General features: G+C 44.0%; 3 protein-coding genes across 7 annotated transcripts in view; all 3 read right to left on the bottom strand.

Moving 5' to 3' along the window:
• Nucleotides 1–11,575, bottom strand: part of spns1 (spinster homolog 1 (Drosophila)) — a 26,903-nt gene extending 15,328 nt beyond the window's left edge. Inside the window, exons 1-8 of one of the 3 annotated variants that reach the window (XR_004609903.1) lie at nucleotides 11,346–11,575; nucleotides 8,271–8,483; nucleotides 7,650–7,715; nucleotides 5,317–5,453; nucleotides 5,089–5,240; nucleotides 4,606–4,672; nucleotides 1,520–1,662; nucleotides 576–728 (exon numbers count right to left, since the gene is read on the bottom strand). Coding sequence is in view for 2 of the 3 variants with exons in the window: in XM_034540254.1 (XP_034396145.1) it covers nucleotides 576–728; nucleotides 1,520–1,662; nucleotides 4,606–4,672; nucleotides 5,089–5,240; nucleotides 5,317–5,453; nucleotides 7,650–7,715; nucleotides 8,271–8,475 (923 nt within the window). In the remaining variant the exon portion in view is untranslated. Of the gene's footprint in view, nucleotides 1–575; nucleotides 729–1,519; nucleotides 1,663–4,605; nucleotides 4,673–5,088; nucleotides 5,241–5,316; nucleotides 5,454–7,649; nucleotides 7,716–8,270; nucleotides 8,528–11,345 lie in introns of all 3 variants that reach the window. The other 2 variants (XM_034540254.1, XM_034540253.1) reach the window with 2 other exon arrangements.
• A 226-nt stretch (nucleotides 11,576–11,801) lies between these two features.
• nfatc2ip (nuclear factor of activated T cells 2 interacting protein) lies at nucleotides 11,802–14,667 on the bottom strand. 3 transcript variants are annotated; one of them, XM_034540255.1, is made up of 9 exons: nucleotides 14,568–14,667; nucleotides 13,412–13,507; nucleotides 13,266–13,326; nucleotides 13,071–13,179; nucleotides 12,936–13,010; nucleotides 12,664–12,859; nucleotides 12,439–12,583; nucleotides 12,243–12,349; nucleotides 11,802–12,136 (listed from the first exon to the last, which is right to left on the bottom strand). In XM_034540255.1, the coding sequence occupies exons 1-9, from the start codon at nucleotides 14,577–14,579 to the stop codon at nucleotides 11,975–11,977; spliced, it is 963 nt and encodes a 320-aa protein (XP_034396146.1). In that variant the 5' UTR covers nucleotides 14,580–14,667; the 3' UTR covers nucleotides 11,802–11,974. The 3 variants fall into 3 exon arrangements, with proteins under 3 accessions (XP_034396146.1, XP_034396147.1, XP_034396148.1); XM_034540256.1 differs by lacking the exon at nucleotides 14,568–14,667 and adding an exon at nucleotides 14,218–14,364; XM_034540257.1 differs by lacking the exon at nucleotides 14,568–14,667 and adding an exon at nucleotides 14,006–14,203.
• A 589-nt stretch (nucleotides 14,668–15,256) lies between these two features.
• sgf29 (SAGA complex associated factor 29) lies at nucleotides 15,257–24,783 on the bottom strand. Its single transcript, XM_034540258.1, has 10 exons — nucleotides 24,675–24,783; nucleotides 22,232–22,305; nucleotides 22,064–22,139; nucleotides 21,920–21,992; nucleotides 21,570–21,634; nucleotides 21,199–21,328; nucleotides 18,644–18,787; nucleotides 17,357–17,392; nucleotides 16,147–16,309; nucleotides 15,257–15,768 (listed from the first exon to the last, which is right to left on the bottom strand). The coding sequence occupies exons 2-10, from the start codon at nucleotides 22,295–22,297 to the stop codon at nucleotides 15,652–15,654; spliced, it is 870 nt and encodes a 289-aa protein (XP_034396149.1). The 5' UTR covers nucleotides 22,298–22,305; nucleotides 24,675–24,783; the 3' UTR covers nucleotides 15,257–15,651.
• Nucleotides 24,784–25,000: the final 217 nt, after the last annotated feature.

Here is a 25,000-nt window from a genome sequence, read left to right as displayed (position 1 = left end):
ACTTCTATACAACCAGAGGAGTCGCCCTCTGGTGGTCAGGAGAGAGAATGCAGCTTTAACACATGAAGCATAGACTTCTATACAACCAGAGGAGTCGCCCTCTGGTGGTCAGGAGAGAGAATGCAGCTTTAACACATGAAGCATAGACTTCTATACAACCAGAGGAGTCGCCCCCTGGTGGTCAGGAGAGAGAATGCAGCTTTAACACATGAAGCATAGACTTCTATACAACCAGAGGAGTTGCCCCCTGGTGGTCAGGAGAGAGAATGCAGCTTTAACACATGAAGCATAGACTTCTATACAACCAGAGGAGTCGCCCCCTGGTGGTCAGGAGAGAGAATGCAGCTTTAACACATGAAGCATAGACTTCTATACAACCAGAGGAGTCGCCCCCTGGTGGTCAGGAGAGAGAATGCAGCTTCAACACATGAATCATAGACTTGTATACAACCAGAGGAGTCGCCCCCTGGTGGTCAGGAGAGAGAATGCAGCTTTAACACATGAAGCGTAGACCTTTCTGTTTTTTTATGGGTATTTGAAGGCAGCATCCTGGCCAGGTGACCAGCTGTGATCACCTTTCAGAGGAGGCGCAGTTCCCCTCCACACAGGGAGGCCTCTTCCCGGTGAAGACGGCCGCTCTCAAGAGGAACGTCGGCGCCCAAAGAGCCAGAGAGCCGGTGACGAAGGCCACCGCCGTGAAACCGAAGGTGGACAACACGAAGCTGTAGCTGCAGAGATGGAATAAAACACGCTTCAGTGAGGTCAGAATGTTCTGTGAAGTCAGTTTATTAAATTACATCACATGTCATTTAGCTGACGCTTTTATCCAAAGCGACTTACAATCACACACTGTAGAACAGCTACAGGGAACAATTCAGGGTTAAGTGTCTTGCTCAAGGACTAGGGCGGGGATTGAACCACCAACCCCCTGATTGAAAGACAGACCTGCTAACCACTGACCCACAGTCGCCCCTTTTATCTCCAGTTTATCTTCTGAGGCATCGAATGAGTCGCTTTGTGGTTTCATCTCTCTGTTAACTCGGGTTCCCGTTATTCAAATGTTCCACAATGACTCACAAAGAAACACCAAATGGCATTTTAGAAGAAAAAACAGAACAAAAATCTGCCAAAAAGAAGCTTAAGCTTGTGATATTTCATCTGTTTTATTCTTCGTTCCATTTAAAATCTCTTCTCAAATAATCCGTTTACTTTAATCAGATTGTGTTAAAAACATTAAACTCTCTTCAGTGAAACTATGACGTCATGATTGATTCACCGAGGAGAGGTAAGATAATACTTCATACTATTTGTTTATAATGTTAATAACACTTGTAGACACTTGTTGGATATTTAGATTATATTGTTTAAAGTTTTTGTAAAATAAATTAATGAAATTAAAGTTGTTTTATTAATAACCAAGTTATTCTGCACTAAAGACGTGTTCTAGCTCTCCTAGTCATCGTGGTTCTGTTTCTGAGAGTAGCAGGACCTTTATTTTGAAAGTCAACAATAAACCTACTTCCTGCTGAGCGCCTGCACGTCCTCCAGCCAGCCGGTCCGCTGCATGTGGTGCTCCGGGCGGTCCTCAACGCCGCCTCGCTTCGGCTCCTGGACCACGAAGAGCAGCAGCAGCACGGCGAGCAGACCCAGACCCGGAGTCACCTGGGGGGGTAACGGGGCGTTATTGATCCTGATCAGTTTAACTTTACCCATCACAAAGTGAATAAAATGAACATGTGACCAGTAGATCATGTGACCAGTAGAACACGTGATCAGTAGAACACGTGACCAGTAGAACACGTGATCAGTAGAACACGTGACCAGTAGAACATGTGATCAGTAGAACATGTGATCAGTAGATCATGTGATCAGTAGATCATGTGATCAGTAGAACATGTGACCAGTAGAACATGTGACCAGTAGAACATGTGACCAGTAGAACATGTGATCAGTAGAACACGTGATCAGTAGATCATGTGATCAGTAGAACATGTGACCAGTAGATCATGTGATCAGTAGATCATGTGATCAGTAGAACATGTGGTCAGTAGAACACGTGACTAGTAGAACATGTGACCAGTAGAACATGTGACCAGTAGAACATGTGATCAGTAGATCATGTGATCAGTAGAACATGTGACCAGTAGATCATGTGATCAGTAGATCATGTGGTCAGTAGATCATGTGACCAGTAGAACATGTGATCAGTAGATCATGTGATCAGTAGAACATGTGGTCAGTAGAACACGTGACTAGTAGAACATGTGACCAGTAGAACATGTGACCAGTAGAACATGTGACCAGTAGAACATGTGATCAGTAGATCATGTGATCAGTAGAACATGTGACCAGTAGATCATGTGATCAGTAGAACATGTGATCAGTAGATCATGTGACCAGTAGAACATGTGGTCAGTAGATCATGTGACCAGTAGAACATGTGATCAGTAGATCATGTGACCAGTAGAACATGTGATCAGTAGATCATGTGACCAGTAGAACATGTGGTCAGTAGATCATGTGACCAGTAGAACATGTGATCAGTAGATCATGTGACCAGTAGAACATGTGGTCAGTAGAACACGTGACTAGTAGAACATGTGACCAGTAGAACATGTGACCAGTAGAACATGTGATCAGTAGATCATGTGATCAGTAGAACATGTGACCAGTAGAACATGTGATCAGTAGATCATGTGACCAGTAGAACATGTGGTCAGTAGATCATGTGACCAGTAGAACATGTGACCAGTAGAACATGTGACCAGTAGAACATGTGACCAGTAGAACATGTGACCAGTAGAACATGTGACCAGTAGAACATGTGATCAGTAGAACATGTGACCAGTAGAACATGTGATCAGTAGATCATGTGACCAGTAGATCATGTGACCAGTAGAACATGTGATCAGTAGATCATGTGATCAGTAGAACATGTGACCAGTAGATCATGTGACCAGTAGAACATGTGACCAGTAGAACATGTGACCAGTAGATCATGTGACCAGTAGAACATGTGATCAGTAGATCATGTGATCAGTAGAACATGTGACCAGTAGATCATGTGACCAGTAGAACATGTGACCAGTAGAACATGTGACCAGTAGATCATGTGACCAGTAGATCATGTGACCAGTAGATCATGTGACCAGTAGAACATGTGACCAGTAGATCATGTGACCAGTAGAACATGTGATCAGTAGAACATGTGATCAGTAGATCATGTGACCAGTAGATCATGTGACCAGTAGAACATGTGATCAGTAGATCATGTGATCAGTAGAACATGTGACCAGTAGATCATGTGACCAGTAGAACATGTGACCAGTAGAACATGTGACCAGTAGATCATGTGACCAGTAGATCATGTGACCAGTAGAACATGTGATCAGTAGATCATGTGATCAGTAGAACATGTGACCAGTAGATCATGTGACCAGTAGAACATGTGACCAGTAGAACATGTGACCAGTAGATCATGTGACCAGTAGATCATGTGACCAGTAGAACATGTGACCAGTAGATCATGTGACCAGTAGAACATGTGATCAGTAGAACATGTGATCAGTAGATCATGTGATCAGTAGGACATGTGATCAGTAGAACATGTGATCAATAGAACATGTGACCAATAGAACATGTGACCAATAGAACATGTGATCAGTAGGACATGTGATCAGTAGATCATGTGATCAGTAGGACATGTGATCAGTAGGACATGTGATCAGTAGGACATGTGATCAGTAGAACATGTGACCAGAAGAACATGTGATCAGTAGAACATGTGATCAGTAGATCATGTGATCAGTAGAACATGTGATCAGTAGAACATGTGACCAGTAGAACATGTGACCAGTAGAACATGTGATCAGTAGATCATGTGATCAGTAGGACATGTGATCAGTAGATCATGTGATCAGTAGGACATGTGATCAGTAGGACATGTGATCAGTAGAACATGTGACCAGTAGAACATGTGATCAGTAGATCATGTGATCAGTAGGACATGTGATCAGTAGGACATGTGATCAGTAGGACATGTGATCAGTAGAACATATGACCAGAAGAACATGTGACCAATAGAACATGTGATAAGTAGAACATGTGATCAGTAGATCATGTGATCAGTAGGACATGTGATCAGTAGAACATGTGATCAGTAGGACATGTGATCAGTAGAACATGTGATCAGTAGAACATGTGACCAAAAGAACATGTGACCAATAGAACATGTGATCAGTAGATCATGTGATCAGTAGGACATGTGATCAGTAGAACATGTGATCAGTAGATCATGTGATCAGTAGGACATGTGATCAGTAGAACATGTGATCAGTAGAACATGTGATCAGTAGATCATGTGATCAGTAGGACATGTGATCAGGACTTTGTGGATGCTTCTCTAGTCTCTGATCGATCGCTATAAACTACTATAAATAAGTAAAAGTACAACATTTAGTATGTGTTATTGTTTACAGACTTCAGGGAGTTGAACATAATAAATAGATCCTCGTGATGCTTGTAGACCAGCTGCTGTAATCTATAACAGGAAATATGGATAATCAACGATCAATAACTAGTATCGGCTGCAGATCAGTGACTCACCCTCAGAGCCCAGTGCCAGTCCTGAGCTGCAGCACCGACTTGTGAGCCCACGATGTACCCGAGACCGCTGAGGTGAAAGACAACAACAACAACAACAACAACAACAACATCAGATGGGGCACTTCCTGTTTGAGAGTGTGATGTAAAACAAGATATATGAATATAAAATAATATATATATAAAAATGATAGATATAAAAAAACAAGATTTATGAATATGAAATAAGATATATAAGAGATACAATATAAAATATATAAATATGAAATAAGATATATAAATATAAAATAAGATATACAATAAGACGTATAAATATAAAATAAGATACATATAAATATAAAATAAGATATATAAATATAAAATAAGATACATATAAAATAAGATGCATATAAATATAAAGATACATCAATATAAAATAAGATACATATAAAATAAGATGCATATATATATAAAGATACATCAATATAAAATAAGGTATAAGCCCACCTGCCGACGGGGATGGCGAAGTAGAAGACGGAGAGCATGTTGGTCCTCTGGCGCTTCACGTAGAGGTCGGCGATGATGGTGGGAGCGATGGTGGAGTAACTGGCCTCGCCGATGCCCACCAGACCTCGAGTCACCAGCAGAACCCAGAAGTGCTGCCGAGGGACGGTTCACTCATCAGCGTGAATACAGGGGCGCTTGTTTGGAGCTGGGGGGGGGGGGGGGACTCACCTCTTTGGGGGTGTAGGAGCTGGCGAGGGTCACCAGAGACCAGAACGCGATGCCGAAGCTCATGATGTACTTCCTGTTGCACCGGTCGCCAAGGTAACCGAAGACCGGAGCCAAGAACATGTAACTGCAGATGAAAACTGAACAGACGACGTCAGGTTGTTAGTCACGGGACCAGTACTGGTACATCAATCCATACTACTGGGACCAGTACTGGTACATCAATCCATACTACTGGGACCAGTACTGGTACATCAATCCATACTACTGGGACCAGTACTGGTACATCAATCCATACTACTGGGACCAGTACTGGTACATCAATCCATACTACTGGGACCAGTACTGGTACATCAATCCATACTACTGGGACCAGTACTGGTACATCAATCCATACTACTGGGACCAGTACTGGTACATCAATCCATACTACTGGGACCAGTACTGGTACATCAATCCATACTACTGGGACCAGTACTGGTACATCAATCCATACTACGGGACCAGTACTGGTACATCAATCCATACTACGGGACCAGTACTGGTACATCAATCCATACTACTGGGACCAGTACTGGTACATCAATCCATACTACTGGGACCAGTACTGGTACATCAATCCATACTACTGGGACCAGTACTGGTACATCAATCCATACTACTGGGACCAGTACATCAATCGATGTATAGTATATATATATATATATATATATATATATATATATATATATATATATATATATATATTGTTCCCTTTCACCTCTTTGTTCAACAGAGTACTTCTACACACATGGAGGTATTCATTGTGAAGGTTTCTGCTCATAAAGAACGGGATCAATACATCTGGATAAGATAATAAACTAATAAGAAACCCAATATAAAAATATATAATATAATAAACTAATATAATACTAATAAGAAACCCAATATAAAATTAAAGCTGCGAGGAGCGATGAGCGGGTCCTCGCTCACCGGGACGGCGACCCGCTCGGCCGAGAACGCGGGCCGCCGGTCGTACGTTTTACCGTTTGTTGCGTAACCTCGATATTCTTTCACCAGTAGGTGGCGCGTCGACTGTGAGTGAAAATAAGCTCGTCGATATCCTCAGATGACAAGCACGACTAGTTTGGGGCAGATTAGAGCAAGTCCAGTTGAGCCAGTAGGGGGCGCTTTGAGAATGAGAACATATACATGCACCACGTGTCTCTACGTGAAGTGTAGACCACGTTATGTAAATTAAAAGGTAAAAAGAAAAAGTGCTGGAAAAATTTGTCCCAGCCTGGATTCGAACATACGAGTCAGGTGTTTGATCGGAACTTTTAGACACAAATATTAGTGTCTAAAACTTGTCATTTTATTTCGGTGTTCAAATGACAATTTCTAATGTTTCTTGTACATGTGTTCAGGTCTTGAGTGGCATCATGATTATCTTTGGAAAGATCGGTTAAAGCAACAGTCTCATAACAAAACACAGGAAGTGGGATTTTATTGGAATATTTTAACGACAAGTCAGAGTGGGTGAAAGCGACGTTTTTTCAGAATAATAATGCTCAAGAGATCATCCTGGAAAGAAGATTGAAATCGATCGGATAATTTTTGTGGGAGATAACGTTAAATGTATAACGGCAAAAAGTGACAAAAACAAGTGAAAAACGCGAGTGATTAGTCCCAATAGTGTTGACACTGAGCATTGAAAAACAAGACACGCCCCTAAGATGTTCATTGGGCCACAGATCCTTACCACAAGGTCTGAGAGGGTTTCTGTAGAGCAGGTGGACAACTATGAATTTAAAAAATGTGACTCCTTGATCAGACGGCTATTGTCACCAAGACTGACAAGCTGGCCAAATATGAGCGGTTTTCGTCGGTCGCAAATACCCCAAAATGAGCCCAATGTTCTAAAATTGGGCTCATTTTGGGGTATTTGTCGTCAGTCAGAGAGGACCCTAAATATATAATATAATAAACTAATATAATACTAATAAGAAACCCAATATAAAAATATATTATAATAAGAAACTAATAAGAAACCCAATATAAAAATATAATAGAAATAATAAACTAATATAATAAAATGTATATACACACACACACACAATATAAAAAATAACATACCACTGAAATAATAATAAAATACTAATTAGAAACACTAATATAGATATACCAATATAAAATAATAAAACTAATATATTAATCTCTTTTCTATCTTATAAAACAAAACCAATTGATGTTTACACATAAAAAAGGAGTTCATATTAATTAATATTAATATTGAAGCAGAAAGAGAGATCAATAGAGTTATTGATCAGCGCTGCTGACTTGAGGTCAGTTCTTACCCGTTTGAAGCAGACCGGACTTCTCATCATTGATCCCAAAATAGTGCTCGATGTCGGGGAGAACGCCTGTTGAGACGACACAAACAACAACAACAACAACATTAAGGGTTCATGTATTCTCATATTCAGGATGTTTTGTATCTCAGTGAACTGAATGTGATCCCCGATAGATCGTAATCATTACTCCACTGTATTTTAAATATAATTACTTTATTAAAGTCTTGTAAACTCAACTTAATACTAATATATTCTCTGAAGTATAATCATAATTATTGTATTTCTAAATCAGAGGAAAAATAATAAATTAAATGGTGAACATAATTAATTTACAGTGTAAAGTTAGTTTTAAATAAAAAATTAAGACTAAATGTCGTAAATTTAAACTAAACTAAAAATTAAAAATGCGTTCGTATAACTTCAATTTTGTGACTTGTGAAAATATTCATTTTGTGATTTTAATATTAAAGAATATTTTAAAGAATTAAAGTAAAATTGTGACTTTTATCTCAGAAAATATTAAACATTTTCCGTACATTTTGTGACTTTAATAGAATATAAGTTCCTTATGTAGATGTGCGCGTGTCCTCTCTTCTGATTGGCCGAGGCGCCCAGGTGCCGTACCTGCCACGGTGAAGCGGTCCATGTAGTTGAGCAGGTTGATGTAACAGAGGACGAGGACGGTCAGCAGCGCTCGGGCCTTCGACACGCCGCTGGGCGACTCCTCCTCCGCCGTCCGCTGAGCCACCGCGCCGCCGCCCGCCTCCTCCGCCTCGCTGTCGTCGGAGAAGAACGGCGCCGAGTCCGCCGCGGTCTCGCCCAGAGACATGGCCGCCGCTGAGGATCAATAACATGGGATGAAGCCTTCCAGGGTCAACAGTCTGATACATTAATCAATAAAAACACAACAATATAATCACTTTATTTCATTATTGATTACTTTATACAATAATTATGTTGTCAAATATCAGAAAACAAGGAAACAGTTTCATTTTGAAGAGGAAGGAGAGGAGGAAGAGGAAGAAGGAAGAGGAAGAGGAGGAAGGAAGAGAAAGGAGAGGAGGAAGAGGAAGAGGAGGAAGGAAGAGGAAGAGGAGGAAGGAAGAGAAAGGAGAGGAGGAAGAGGAAGAGGAGGAAGGAAGAGGAAGGAGGAAGGAAGAGGAAGAGGAGGAAGGAAGAGGAAGAGGAGGAAGGAAGAGGAAGGAGAGGAGGAAGAAGGAAGAGGTAGAATGAAGAGGAAGGAGAGGAGGAAGTGGAATAAGGAAGAGGAAGAGGAGGAAGGAAGAGAAAGGAGAGGAGGAAGAGGAATAAGGAAGAGGAAGGAGAGGAGGAAGGAGGAGGAAGGAAGAGGAAGAGGAAGGAGAGGAGGAAGAGGAAGAGGAGGAAGGGGAATAAGGAAGAGGAAGGAGAGGAGGAAGGAGGAGGAAGGAAGAGGAAGAGGAAGGAGAGGAGGAAGAGGAAGAAGGAAGAGGAAGGAGAGGAGGAAGAGGAAGAGGAGGAAGGAAGGAGAGGAGGAAGGAGAGGAGGAAGGGGAATAAGGAAGAGGAAGGAGAGGAGGAAGAAGGAAGCCGGTTCACGCGGCCGAGTGTCTGCGACCGTCAGACCAAGTGTCCACGAGTTGGAGGTTTTTCCTGCATAGAGTGATGCTGGAAAAGCATCTTCATTTCATAAATGTTGGATTTTAGACCACTGACCACATTTGAAGCCTATCCGATGATTTGGAGGAATGGGCTAAAGTATGAAAAGAATCACAGAAATAAAAATGGCCGACTTCCGGTACAGTTTGGAGCATGGTCCCAAGAGACTTTCTTTTTCGTCTACATGTGTTACATATGCCTACCAAGTTTTAGACATGTAGGCCAAACGTAGCACTGGGGCTGCTTACATTAATATTTGTAGGGGGCGCTATGACTAGAATTAGAATTATCATATGGATGTCTTCAGGGTCAGTGTGTCATGACATATGAGTAATATGGAGAAGATTACATAATGTATGGCCGAGTTAAAACAACTTACATTTTCATGGCGAATGGTGTTCTTTGAAAAAGAACCCTACGCACAGTTTTGAATTTTTAAAATCCTTTGATAACTTTTCATTGCCGAGGTCTCTAGTACACATAGATTTTGGAATGAATCGGGTTTAAGCTCTAGGAGGAGTTCGCAGTTTCGCGACGTCCAAAAAAGTGAAAAAAAAAACGCGAAAAAAAGCCTAAAAATTGCGATATTGAGCGTTTGACTGCAGCGCCCCCTAATGTTCAAATATTATGATCAGGGTAGGTTAAGGGATACAATGTGAACATATGCTAGCAATTTGGTGAGGATGGACAAAGTCATTTGGAAGTTATGGGTCTTTAAATATTAGGCCACACCCCTTTGATGTTAATTGGCCCATATCTTCTGAACACAATGAGATATCAACACTAAATATATAAACACATAAATTCTGATGACATTGAACCAATAATTAACCAAATAACTTTTCGTCAAAATCGGACCAAGGGTTTAGGATAAAATGGAAAAAACGTGTTTTTTACCAAATTCAAAATGGCGGAAACTCTAATATGGCGCATTTTATGTTCAACTTGAACATATTTGTAGAGCAGGTCCAATCGGCCATTGCTGAAAAAAAGTATTAGCTTTTCCAAACAAGGGGGCGCCACCGAGCTAATTCTTTAGACTTTCCCCGACACCCCAATCAGAAAAGTGTTTTCACCGATTCTGATATGTGAGGACATTTTGAAGTTTGCAACTTTAGGCCATGACCCTCCAGCATAAGAATAATAATAATAAACATTCGAAAAACATTAGAATTATTAAAATTATAGCTCATCCCCTGAAGGGGAACAAAATAAGATATTAGAGATATTAACTGTAATAAATTATACAGTTAAAACATATATTTCTGTATCGTTCACTATTTATTCCGTTTTATGGTTTATTTGGTCCGTGTTGTGGTTCGAGCTTCGTGTGATTGATCTGATCCATCAATCGTTTCCTCAATAAATAAAAGACTTATTTTTAGTACAAATCGATCTAATTGATCTTTTCTTATAAATCAGACATTATTGATGTTGTAATAATAATCAATAAACTGATTTAGATGCGTTATTACATCACTTATGACGTCACCTTGAAGACATTACATGATTATATTAAAGCTTCTCTCCATTGATCAGTGATCCGGCCAATCAGCACAGAGGAACGCCGACTTATCGATTACAGAGCTATCGATACGTGATCAGATCCGCGTGCCCAGAACAAAAACTGCTGCACCTCCGCGTGCACGCGGAAGCAATAAGCCGAGGTGACGGACTCCTGCTTGACGTCGTCTGCTTCTCAACTGACGTAACGTTAGTTCCGACCTGTTGCGCAATGATTTGCGACATTTTTAGAGGCTTTCTGGTAAATTCGGCTGGTTAAGTTCGATCCCTTTCCAGAAGGGTTCGGGTCCGGGTCCCCCCAGACTCCATTCAGGACTCTGCCGGTCTAATGCCCCCCCCCCGGTACCCCTTTAAAACAAGTTAGATGGTTTAAACTAACGCGTTTTGATTTAATATAAACTTCTGCCTCTGTGAACCAAACCTAGCAACCAAAGGAGACCGAGAGCTGCGCGCGCAGCGGAGTTCAACCCGTTTCTTCCTAAACACTCGAGTTGTCCTTTTTAATGTTGATTGTGCAGCTTGTTGTTGTGTTGTTTACCTGCTGGGTGACGCTTCTTCTGCTTCTTCTGCTAAATGTCGTCTTCTACCGTGGACGTTATTCGCGACACATAACGACGGTTTACGGTTCGGCAACAAACGATACACGGAACGGTTTCCTCGTGAACACCGTTTTAAAACGACTGTTTACTTCAGAGATGACAATTCTGCTGCTCCGCCATGTTGGATCTGAGTGAACTTCCGCTGCGCAGCTCACATGACTTCTTATGCGAGTCACGTGACGACAACACGTGGGTGCGTCTACTCAGTGGCTGTTTACAGTGGAATCCGGCCATTGTAAATAAATAATTAAATATAAACCTACCATGCAAGTAACAGCTTTAGTTGTATACTACTTTATACCTAAAATACATTTATTTTATTTCAGATTACAATTTTCATCCAAAACTCAGTTTATAATATCTACACACTGTAATTAATAATAAACAATACAGAATATTGTTAGAATTAAAGCACGTTGAGCAACTTCCACTCATTTTATTATTATTAAAAAAAAGTACAAAGTAGAGTGAACATAAAAATAAGTTTACAATTATTCCTGGGCTGTTTACCGTTAGTTCTAAAACATACGATCCCGATATTAAAGTAACGTTTACACACAAAGTGAATCTAGAGCCAAACTTCGATGATGTCGCCGTCCTCCATGTCCAGCTGAGCCGGCGTCTGTCCGGACGCCACGCTGCAGCCGTCGAAGAGGAAGCGGACCTTCGCCTGAGCAACGGCGGGCAGCCGGGACAGATAGCGGGAGAAGACGGAGCCCAGAGGAGCGTCCTGAAACACACACACACACACACACACACACACACAGAGGTCGTGAGGTCACAGGTTCGAGTCCCGCTGCTGCAAACAAGCTGACGGAGGCGGAGGAGCTACGGACCCGGTGCAGCGAGAACTCCTGGGAGGCGGCCCGGTCTTTGCTCTGCAGCCTCACGGTGACGCCGCGGTCGGCTTCGGGGCCGTCCTCCGCCGACATGACCACGCACTCTGCACGGGAGAGAAGGAGCTTTGTTACGCAACAACCATCGGGGGGGGGGGGGGGGAGACGCGTTTCGTGAGCCGGTCACGCGACTCACCGATGATGTCAGCGATGCCGAGGCCGAGCTCGCCGACGCTGGCGCCCGACGGGAGCTCCTCCTCCTCCCTCAGCAGCAGGAGGCGAGGAGGAGGGACATCGAGGATGACGGACAGCTGGGCCAACACGTCACTCAGAGGCGTCGACTACGAACAAACAAACAAAAACAAACGCAGCCGTTAAGAAACAGACGGGTGACGTCATCGTACCGCTGCTCGTCCCGTACCGACAGAACCGGGATCTTGTGGACGTCTGTCCGGCAGCGGATCTTTAGGGGGATCTCCCGGACCGACGAGCTGTACGGAGAACCCTGAAGTCCAGAGGCGGGGTTCACAACGATGACGTCATCCTCGTCGGACTTCCTGTCACGAGTCTCAGGAGACAGGAAGGAGTTCACTGCCCGGAGCTTCCTGTCGATCTCACTGAGGAAGAAAACACACATTGTGTGTGTGTAACTGTGTGTGTGTGTGTGTGTGTAACTGTGTGTGTCGGTGGTACCTGATCTTCCTCCGGACCCGTCTGGACTGCTTCTGGACTGGACTCTCTGGAGGAGACGGGCAGCAGGACTCCGCTCTGAAAGGAGAGAGAACTAGAACCCGTTTCATTTATTCAGGAGTGTTTTTACCGACTCACCGTTCCGCGTTCTCCGGCTCGGGTTCCGCTGCGTCCTCCTCGGAGTCGCTGAGTTCGATGGCGTTTGACGCCGGGACTCGAGAAGAAAACCGCGACCACAAACCGTCGTCTGTCGGGGAACACAAACAAGCCGCCCGTAAAGCCTCCGCACTCTCCGGACGATCCCTGAACGCCTCGCCCGCAGTCTGGCTTTACCTGAGTTCTCCTGCTCGGTGAACACGGCCGCCATCGGCTTCAGCCGCAGGCTGCTGCTCACCTGAGGACGAGACGCTCGGCGGAGTCAGACGCCGCAGATCGTTAAGAGAAACACCTGCAGACACCGACACGCGGAGCACGTTCACCTTGTTGGAGTAGACGGGTACCGAGACCACGGCCGACGGGTCCAGGATGCGTCTGCGTTTGGGGGGAGGCTTCACGGCCTGCTCACTGTCACACACCTGGAGGACACAGGCGGTGCGTTCAGGTAACAACACTGTTCATCGCTAACCATCACAGAGTAAATACAGTGGAACCCCCAGTAGATCCCTAGATCACGTGATGTTTCTCTAGTCTCTGATCATGTGACTTTGTAAACAACCAATCAGTGTTTACACCAACAGGAGAGCTAGTAACGTAAACTAATATTTCCTCAACAAAAAACAACACATACATCATCTACAAAAATCTACTTTTTATTTATTTATTTATTTATATATATATTATTTTACTAAAATACTTTGTCATTAATATTACATAATTTGAATACATAGCTTATGTAATTTCGTGCTCTTTATATTATAGTAGTTGTAATATTATAGAAGGTTTTCTGCCTCTTCCTGCTCTGATATTATTTATCTCTGTGTTGTTAAACTAACACACATATAAATAAATGTATATATAATATATAAATATAAAGGAGTACTTCAACTAAATATTTCACAAAGTAAATAAAATACCTGAATACTGCTTCCAACTTTGTTTTAAATGATTTAAATGTAAATAGTGTGGACAAAATAAAAGAAACACGCAGTTTCAACAGTACAACAAAAACGACCATTAAGTTTAACGCTCACATCTCACTATGTCAACAAACAATAACACTATGACGTCATGGCTTGTTGTGTTGGATTAATAAGTAATATACACATGTATTAAATCACGTGGTTACTTTGGTAGTTTAACAATCACCGTCGTGTCACGAGGAGGTTTTTTACTAAAAACGAAACCGGAAGTTGAAGCTATAATCTTTGATCACCGAGATACAACTCCGGGCTTTTATTTTAAAGTACTTCCCGTTAGCGTAAATGAACCACTTTTATTTTGAAGGACTTCCAGTTAGCGTTATTTTATGAAAGATGCTAATAGTTTAAATATGTTTCCGTCGCTTCACGTCTCAGCAGTTCACTTCCCACCGGAAGCAGCTGTTACTACGGCAACGACACATTTATTTTAATCACGCAATTCACCGATTAACTGTTTTCTTAACGATAAAAGCCGCAGCTCCGTCTCAACACTCACCGAGTCCGCCATGTTTATTTCTGTCTGCGCAAGCAGCTGCTGCCTTCAGGGACTGTCGGACATGAGTCACCTTTTGTTGTTTCGTGTTGCCTTCAGGGACTGTGGGATATATTTAGTCACTTCCGTTGTCTCGTGATGCGTTCATTAACTGTGGGAAATATTGTCTACTTGCAAGTGACGGAGCAACGCTATATGACTGTTTAGTAGTGGTGGAAAGTAACTAAGTACACATACTTGTACCATTTGAGGTACTTGTACTCGAGTACAAGTACATGTACATAGTTAGGAACACATTGTGATTAATACAAAATATTTATATAATCAATTAATACATTATTTTCTCTCGGGAGATATTATATATAATATAAATATTATTACTGATGAATTAATACTAATAAAATACATTAACTTTATTACATTTACAGGAAAAAATTCTTAATTTCCTTTTAATTTTATAAACTTGTGATGCGTTTGCTAAATAAAGTAGAAAGTGGCATGAAAGTACCTCAAATGAGTATTTGAGTGTACTGTCAGTGTGTGTCTGCACGTGTGTGTGTATGTGTGCGTGTGTATGTATGTGTGTGTGTGTGTCTGTGTGCACGTGTTTGCGTGTCTGTCTGAACGTGTGTGTCTGTGCACGTGTGTGTGTGTGTCTGTGCACGTGTGTAAAATGAAGCATGGAAACATTTTAGTCACAGTTCTTTTTAAAGTTGTTTCACACGATCATCAACACGTCATAATAATAATAATAATAAAAACAAACTGAACAATCTAAATGGCTCCGCCCACAAACATGGAGGAACCTGCTGCTGGTGTTTGAATCAAACGCTCCTCCTGCTCCACGCTGGTAACCGAGCTCTGCCCATGCATCGGGGTGCGTTCCAATACTCGGCGGCGCGCTGAAGTTCCTCTTCTCGTGGAGCAGAAGAACCCAATCAAACCTTTTCAGCTGCCATTTAATTGCAATAAACGGGTAAAAAAATGGATCGGCGCTACGCTAGGCTAACGTCGCAGCTGCTCCATCAACACGGCGCCGTGCGGTTCATGCACACAAATTAAAAAAGGAAATCGGAGCTCTCAGAGGTCACTTCTTCTTGTTCTCTTTGCAGGCGACGACGTATCGCTGAGCCACGTTGAGAGGAGGAGAGTAACCGTCAGCGTACGACGTGTCCTCGAACAGCACCGAGTAGTCGTCCTGAGGCTGGGGGGGAGGAGGGGGAGGAGGAGGGGAGGGGAGGGGGGGGGAGAGGAGGAGGAGGAGGGGAGGGGGGAGGAGGGGGAGGGGAGGAGGGGGAGGGGGGGGGAGAGGAGAGGGGGGGAGGGGGGGGGGCAGAAGAGAAGTGGAGGTTCCAACAAATTAATAAGTTACAGGTTCTGCTCAACTTATCTTAACAGCTGTCCCACAGATGTTGCTCACACATCTAAACCACCTGTATAATGCCAGGTTAACTAGATTAAATACATTAAGTAGGCTGAGTAGGTTAACTAGGTTGAGTGGGCTAACTAGGCTAACTAACTAACTAGGCTAACTAGCTTAACTAGGCTAACTAGGTTAAGTAGGCTAACTAGGGGGCCTCACCCTGTGTGGAGGCGTGTGGATCAGGGCCCGGTAGAAGCAGGTGGTCTGCGGGTAGAGAGCCAGAACCAGCTGGTCCTTACTGAACAGGGCCTCGGGGTCCGTCTCTGGGTTAGCCTTCCACTGAGGCAGGGGGATGATCCTCCGCCGGCTCAGTGTGTGTCTCCTGATCGCACAAACACACAGTCAGACACACACACACAAACAGTCAGACACACACACACACAAACAGTCAGACATACAAACACACAGTCAGACACACACACACAAACAGTCAGACACACACACACAGTCAGACACACACAAACAGTCAGACACACACACAAACAGTCAGACATACAAACACACAGTCAGACACACACACAAACAGTCAGACATACAAACAGTCAGACACACACACACACACACAAACACACAGTCAGACACACACACAAACAGTCAGACATACAAACAGTCAGACACACACACACACACACAAACACACAGTCAGACACACACACAAACAGTCAGACATACAAACACAGTCAGACACACACACAAACACACAGTCAGACACACACACACAAACAGTCAGACACACAAACACACACAGTCAGACATACAAACAGTCAGACACACACACACAAACACACAGTCAGACAAACAGTCAGACACACACACACACACAGTCAGTCAGACACACACACACAGTCAGACACACACACACAAACACACAGTCAGACACACACACAAACAGTCAGACACACAAACACACACAGTCAGACATACAAACAGTCAGACACACACACACACACAGTCAGACACACACACACACAGACAAACAGTCAGACACACACACACACAGTCAGACACACACACACACACAGTCAGACATACAAACAGTCAGACACACACACATTCCACCTGGAGGACTTTTTATTATATAATTAATTGTGACATCGGGTTCGATGTCGAGTGTTTTAACATTTAATCAGTGATTAAAAATGTTAGTATCAGATTTAAATCTTGTGTTTACACACACACATTTTAAATAATCTCCACATTTCATTTTTTTGCAGCCAGAGGACAGGAAGTGACCATATTAGAACTGAGAAGGAGGGACGATCGACCTGTCAATCACTGTGTAGCCCCGCCCCTGCTTGTGGTCTGTTTGACACTAAATGAGGAAACACAAAGAGCACATTACGTATAAAGAATAAAGTATTTAACTCACTCTTTGCCCTCTTCGTCGATGTCGTCCACTTCATACCTGCAGAGGTCAAGAGAGGTCAAGAGGCGTTCAGGGACTACGGGAAATCTACCGAAACAAGGAGCTACAAAGAGACAAACAGCGGAACTTCAGGTCCATTTAAATTACTTTACACTTCTACTTATGAACAAAAACACCATCAGAGGTGTGTGTGTGTGTGTGTGTGTGTGAGTGTGCTCTTACTTGTTGGTGGAATGGTTGTAGCTGACGACCTCGGCCTCAGTGTGTGTGTGTGTGTGTGTGTGTGTGTGTGTGAGTGTGCTCTTACTTGTTGGTGGAATGGTTGTAGCTGACGACCTCGGCCTCAGTATGTGTGTGTGTGTGTGTGTGTGAGTGTGCTCTTACTTGTTGGTGGAATGGTTGTAGCTGACGACCTCGGCCTCAGTGTGTGTGTGTGTGTGTGTGTGTGTGTGTGTGTGTGTGTGTGTGTGAGTGTGCTCTTACTTGTTGGTGGAATGGTTGTAGCTGACGACCTCGGCCTCAGTGTGTGTGTGTGTGTGTGTGTGTGTGTGTGAGTGTGCTCTTACTTGTTGGTGGAATGGTTGTAGCTGACGACCTCGGCCTCAGTATGTGTGTGTGTGTGTGTGTGTGTGTGTGTGTGTGTGTGAGTGTGCTCTTACTTGTTGGTGGAATGGTTGTAGCTGACGACCTCGGCCTCAGTGTGTGTGTGTGTGTGTGTGTGTGTGTGTGTGTGTGTGTGTGTGTGAGTGTGCTCTTACTTGTTGGTGGAATGGTTGTAGCTGACGACCTCGGCCTCAGTGTGTGTGTGTGTGTGTGTGTGTGTGTGTGTGTGTGTGTGTGTGTGTGAGTGTGCTCTTACTTGTTGGTGGAATGGTTGTAGCTGACGACCTCGGCCTCAGTGTGTGTGTGTGTGTGTGTGTGTGTGTGTGTGAGTGTGCTCTTACTTGTTGGTGGAATGGTTGTAGCTGACGACCTCGGCCTCAGTGTGTGTGTGTGTGTGTGTGTGTGTGTGTGTGTGAGTGTGCTCTTACTTGTTGGTGGAATGGTTGTAGCTGACGACCTCGGCCTCAGTGTGTGTGTGTGTGTGTGTGTGTGTGTGTGTGAGTGTGCTCTTACTTGTTGGTGGAATGGTTGTAGCTGACGACCTCGGCCTCAGTGTGTGTGTGTGTGTGTGTGTGTGTGTGTGTGTGAGTGTGCTCTTACTTGTTGGTGGAATGGTTGTAGCTGACGACCTCGGCCTCAGTGTGTGTGTGTGTGTGTGTGTGTGTGTGTGTGTGAGTGTGCTCTTACTTGTTGGTGGAATGGTTGTAGCTGACGACCTCGGCTAGGATCCACTGCTCGTCTCCGTCCGCCTTCACTCTCGCCGCCACTTTGTCTCCTTGTTTGGCGACGTAGTCGCTGCTGGCCGGGGTCGCCCCACAGAGAGGGGGGGGGCTGGTCACATGACACAGGGAGGGGTGTGAGAGTGTGTGTGTGAGGTCATTATGTATCTGAGATGTTATGGATGTTATGGATCTGAGATGTTATGGATCTGAGATGTTATGGATGTTATGTATCTGAGATGTTATGTATCTGAGATGTTATGGATGTTATGTATCTGAGATGTTATGTATCTGAGATGTTATGGATGTTATGTATCTGAGATGTTATGTATCTGAGATGTTATGGATGTTATGTATCTGAGATGTTATATATCTGAGATGTTATGGATGTTATGTATCTGAGATGTTATATATCTGAGATGTTATGGATGTTATGGATCTGAGATGTTATGTATCTGAGATGTTATGGATGTTATGGATCTGAGATGTTATTGATCTGAGATGTTATGGATGTTATGTATCTGAGATGTTATGTATCTGAGATGTTATGGATGTTATGTATCTGAGATGTTATGTATCTGAGATGTTATGGATGTTATTGATCTGAGATGTTATGGATGTTATGTATCTGAGATGTTATGTATCTGAGATGTTATGGATGTTATGTATCTGAGATGTTATGGATGTTATGTATCTGAGATGTTATGGATGTTATGGATCTGAGATGTTATGTATCTGAGATGTTATGGATGTTATGTATCTGAGATGTTATGTATCTGAGATGTTATGGATGTTATTGATCTGAGATGTTATGGATGTTATGTATCTGAGATGTTATGTATCTGAGATGTTATGGATGTTATGTATCTGAGATGTTATGGATGTTATGTATCTGAGATGTTATGGATGTTATGTATCTGAGATGTTATGTATCTGAGATGTTATGGATGTTATGTATCTGAGATGTTATGGATGTTATGTATCTGAGATGTTATGGATGTTATGTATCTGAGATGTTATTGATCTGAGATGTTATGTATCTGAGATGTTATGGATGTTATGTATCTGAGATGTTCTGGATGTTATGGATCTGAGATGTTATGTATCTGAGATGTTATGGATGTTATGTATCTGAGATGTTCTGGATGTTATGGATCTGAGATGTTATGTATCTGAGATGTTATGGATGTTATGGATCTGAGATGTTATGTATCTGAGATGTTATGGATGTTATGGATCTGAGATGTTATGTATCTGAGATGTTATGGATGTTATGGATCTGAGATGTTATGGATCTTATGTATCTGAGATGTTATGGATGTTATGGATCTGAGATGTTCTGGATCTTATGTATCTGAGATGTTATGGATGTTATGTATCTGAGATGTTATGTATCTGAGATGTTATGGATCTGATGTATCTGAGATGTTATGTATCTGAGATGTTATGGATCTGAGATGTTCTGGATCTTATGTATCTGAGATGTTATTGATCTGATGTATCTGAGATGTTATGGATCTGAGATGTTATTGATCTGATGTATCCGAGATGTTATGGATCTGAGATGTTATGGATCTGAGATGTTATGCATCTGAGATGTTATTGATCTGATGTATCTGAGATGTTATGGATGTTATGTATCTGAGATGTTATGTATCTGAGATGTTATGGATCTGAGATGTTCTGGATCTTATGTATCTGAGATGTTATTGATCTGATGTATCTGAGATGTTATGGATCTGAGATGTTATTGATCTGATGTATCTGAGATGTTATGGATGTTATGTATCTGAGATGTTATGTATCTGAGATGTTATGGATCTGAGATGTTATTGATCTGATGTATCTGAGATGTTATTGATCTGATGTATCTGAGATGTTATGGATCTGAGATGTTCTGGATCTTATGGATCTGAGATGTTATGTATCTGAGATGTTATTGATCTGATGTATCTGAGATGTTATGGATGTTATGTATCTGAGATGTTATGTATCTGAGATGTTATGGATCTGAGATGTTATTGATCTGATGTATCTGAGATGTTATTGATCTGATGTATCTGAGATGTTATGGATCTGAGATGTTCTGGATCTTATGGATCTGAGATGTTATGTATCTGAGATGTTATTGATCTGATGTATCTGAGATGTTATGGATGTTATGTATCTGAGATGTTATGTATCTGAGATGTTATGGATCTGAGATGTTATTGATCTGAGATGTTATTGATCTGATGTATCTGAGATGTTATTGATCTGATGTATCTGAGATGTTATTGATCTGATGTATCTGAGATGTTATTGATCTGATGTATCTGAGATGTTATTGATCTGATGTATCTGAGATGTTATGGATCTGAGATGTTATTGATCTGATGTATCTGAGATGTTATGTATCTGAGATGTTATGGATCTGAGATGTTATTGATCTGAGATGTTATTGATCTGATGTATCTGAGATGTTATGGATCTGAGATGTTCTGGATCTTATGTATCTGAGATGTTCTGGATCTGAGATGTTACCTCTCCCCCGGCTTGCCGATCCACAGAGGAAGCGTCATGGCCGACTGCTGGAGGAGCGTCATCAGGACGCCGCGCCGCATCGTCTTCCTGGGAGGGTCGCTGTCGCTGTACACGCCCGCCATCTTAGCAGCTGCAGAAGAAGACACATTCACTTCCTGTTGCACACGTTACAGAGCGATGAGGCACACACACACACACACACACACACACACACACACACACACACACACACACACACACACACACACACACACACACACACACACACACAACACACACACACACACACACACACACACACACACACACACACACACACACACACACACACACACACACACACACACACACACACACACACACACACACACCTATCCTCCTCTCTTCCAGCAGAGACTTGATCTCCGCTATTTTGTCCAACGCGTGACGCAGAATGCTGAAAAGAAACAAAACAAATTGTTAAACTCAGTTCATCATTTCTGTTTCTGTAGAAAACAGAATAAATAAATATATATATCAATATTTACAAATATATAAATATAGTTATATATATTCTGCTGTTTCCTGAGCTCAAGTTACAGCTTGCAACTCATGTCGTCTCTCTCCTCCTTCTCCTTCTCCTTCTCCTTCTCCTCCTCCTCCTCCTCCTCCTCCTCCTCCTCCTCCTCCTCCTCCTCCTCCCCCTCCCCCTCCTCCTCCTCCTCCTCCTCCTCCTCCTCACCTGCACTCGGCCTCAGCGTCGGCCTTGGCCGTGGTGTAGAGTCCTCTGAGCTTGGTCCGGTAGTACGGAGACGCTGTGGGGGAGCGGGACAGTTTGAGTGGATGAGGACTCAAGAGACTCAGGACTCAGGACTCAGAGACTCACTTTTGTTCTCCGTCTGCATCCTCTCGTGTGTCTTCTGGATGTTGAGCAGGTTGTGTTCGCTGCGTGACCTCTCCTCCTGAAACAAACCACACACACATCACATCACACACGTCGGCCCCGAGAACCGGCGGTTTGATCCCCGGGACCCCCGAAGCACCCCCGACTCACCTGGGTCTGCTTGATGAGCTGATGGAGCTCCGTGAGCAGCTCGGCGATCTTGGTGTCGGCCGACATGTCGACGCCTTCAGGAGATACACACAAAACCCCATTAGAGGAACTCCTCATAGGAGGACCAGGAATCTGAGGAGGACCAGGAGTTTAAGGGGGACCAGGAGTTTAAGGGGGACCAGGAGTCATTCATCTCAACTCCATCAGACTGAGGAGGACCAGGTGTCTGAGAGGACCAAGTGTTTAAGGAGGACCAGGAGTTTAAGGGGGACCAGGAGTTTAAGGGGGACCAGGAGTCAATCATCTCAACTCCATCAGACTGAGGAGGACCAGGAGTCTAAGAGGACCAGGTGTTTAAGGGGGACCAGGAGTTTAAGGGGGAACAGGAGTCAGAGGAGGACCAGGAGTCATTCATCTCAACCCCATCAGACTGAGGAGGACTAGGAGTCTAAGAGGACCAGGTGTTTAAGGAGGACCAGGAGTTTAAGGGGGACCAGGAGTCATTCATCTCAACTCCATCAGACTTAGGAGGACCAGGTGTCTGAGAGGACCAGGTGTTTAAGGAGGACCAGGTTTTTAAGGAGGACCGGGAGTCTAAGAGGACCAGGTGTCTGAGAGGACCAGGAGTCATTCATCTCAACCCCATCAGACTGAGGAGGACCAGGAGTCTAAGAGGACCAGGTGTTTGAGGACCAGGAGTCTAAGAGGACCAGGTGTCTGAGAGGACCAGGAGTCTGAGGAGGACAGGAGTCTAAGAGGACCAGGTGTTTAAGGAGGACCAGGAGTCTAAGATGACCAGGTGTTTAAGGAGGACAGGAGTCTAAGAGGACCAGGTGTTTAAGGAGGACCAGGAGTCTAAGATGACCAGGTGTTTAAGGAGGACCAGGAGTCTAAGAGGACCAGGTGTTTAAGGAGGACCAGGTGTCTGAGAGGACCAGGAGTCTGAGGAGGACCAGGAGTCTAAGAGGACCAGGTGTTTAAGGAGGACCAGGAGTCTAAGATGACCAGGTGTTTAAGGAGGACCAGGAGTCTAAGATGACCAGGTGTTTAAGGAGGACCAGGAGTCTAAGAGGACCAGGTGTTTAAGGAGGACCAGGAGTCTAAGATGACCAGGAGTCTGAGGAGGACCAGGAGTCTGAGTAGGACCAGGTGTCTGAGGAGGACAGGAGTCTAAGAGGACCAGGTGTTTAAGGAGGACCAGGAGTCTAAGATGACCAGGAGTCTGAGGAGGACCAGGAGTCTGAGAGGACCAGGAGTCTGAGGAGGACAGGAGTCTAAGAGGACCAGGAGTCTGAGGAGGACAGGAGTCTAAGAGGACCAGGTGTTTAAGGAGGACCAGGAGTCTAAGATGACCAGGAGTCTGAGAGGACCAGGAGTCTGAGGAGGACCAGGTGTATGAGAGGACCAGGAGTCTGAGGAGGACAGGAGTCTGAGGAGGACCAGGAGCCTGAGGAGGACAGGAGTCTGAGGAGGACCAGGTGTTTAAGGAGGACCAGGAGTCTAAGATGACCAGGAGTCTGAGGAGGACCAGGAGTCTAAGATGACCAGGAGTCTGAGGAGGACCAGGAGTCTGAGGAGGACAGGAGTCTGAGGAGGACAGGAGTCTAAGAGGACCAGGTGTTTGAGGACCAGGAGTCTAAGATGACCAGGAGTCTGAGGAGGACCAGGAGTCTGAGAGGACCAGGAGTCTGAGGAGGACAGGAGTCTAAGAGGACCAGGAGTCTGAGGAGGACCAGGTGTCTGAGAGGACCAGGAGTCTGAGGAGGACAGGAGTCTGAGGAGGACCAGGTGTTTAAGGAGGACCAGGAGTCTAAGATGACCAGGAGTCTGAGGAGGACCAGGAGTCTAAGATGACCAGGAGTCTGAGGAGGACCAGGAGTCTGAGGAGGACAGGAGTCTGAGGAGGACAGGAGTCTAAGAGGACCAGGTGTTTAAGGAGGACCAGGAGTCTGAGAGGACCAGGAGTCTAAGAGGACCAGGTGTTTGAGGAGGACCAGGAGTCTGAGGAGGACAGGAGTCTGAGGAGGACCAGGTGTCTGAGAGGACCAGGAGTCTAAGATGACCAGGAGTCTGAGGAGGACCAGGAGTCTGAGGAGGACCAGGAGTCTGAGGAGGACAGGAGTCTGAGGAGGACCAGGAGTCTGAGGAGGACCAGGAGTCTGAGGAGGACCAGGAGTCTAAGATGACCAGGTGTCATTAAACATTAAATAAACGCCTCGTGTGACGCCATGTTGGGTTTTCTTTCCTGTGTCGGTAAAGATGAAGAGGAGCTGCGTGTTGTGGGGAGAAAGGAGCGCGTGCGCCGTGCAGCCTGCTCACCTGTTAGCAGGTGGCTAATCTGTTGTGCTCGTGCGACACAAAACATGACGTGCATTTATTTCTACTTCCGGAACTCGCTATTACAACATGCGGCGCGTGTTTCCGGAACACGGAGCGTTCTTACCGTGTCGGCTTTCTGTTTGTTTAATGTCGGCTTGCTAACAACAAGCATTAGCTCTTCTTCTTCGTCGTTTCCTTCTTCGTTTTCCTCTTCTTCTTCTGCGGTGTCTAGTTTCGGAGCTGGCAAACACAGCGCGGTCTCACAGCGCCCCCAGCTGGACGGAGTCTGGAACTGCATGTTCGACCCAGTAGAACGCTGTTTTACCTTTAGTTGTTTTACAGATTTAGATTATTAAAACTTAATATAATCAACGGATACAAAACGCTATTATAGATTAGATTAGATATTACTTTATTCATCCCCACGGGGAATTTACAGGAAGCAGCAGC

This window comes from Cyclopterus lumpus, chromosome 8, assembly GCF_009769545.1.
Source record: "Cyclopterus lumpus isolate fCycLum1 chromosome 8, fCycLum1.pri, whole genome shotgun sequence".
In the NCBI taxonomy this organism is placed as follows: domain Eukaryota; kingdom Metazoa; phylum Chordata; class Actinopteri; order Perciformes; family Cyclopteridae; genus Cyclopterus; species Cyclopterus lumpus.
Note: the sequence above shows the minus strand (reverse complement) of the source record. Positions and strands in the feature narration are given on the sequence as shown.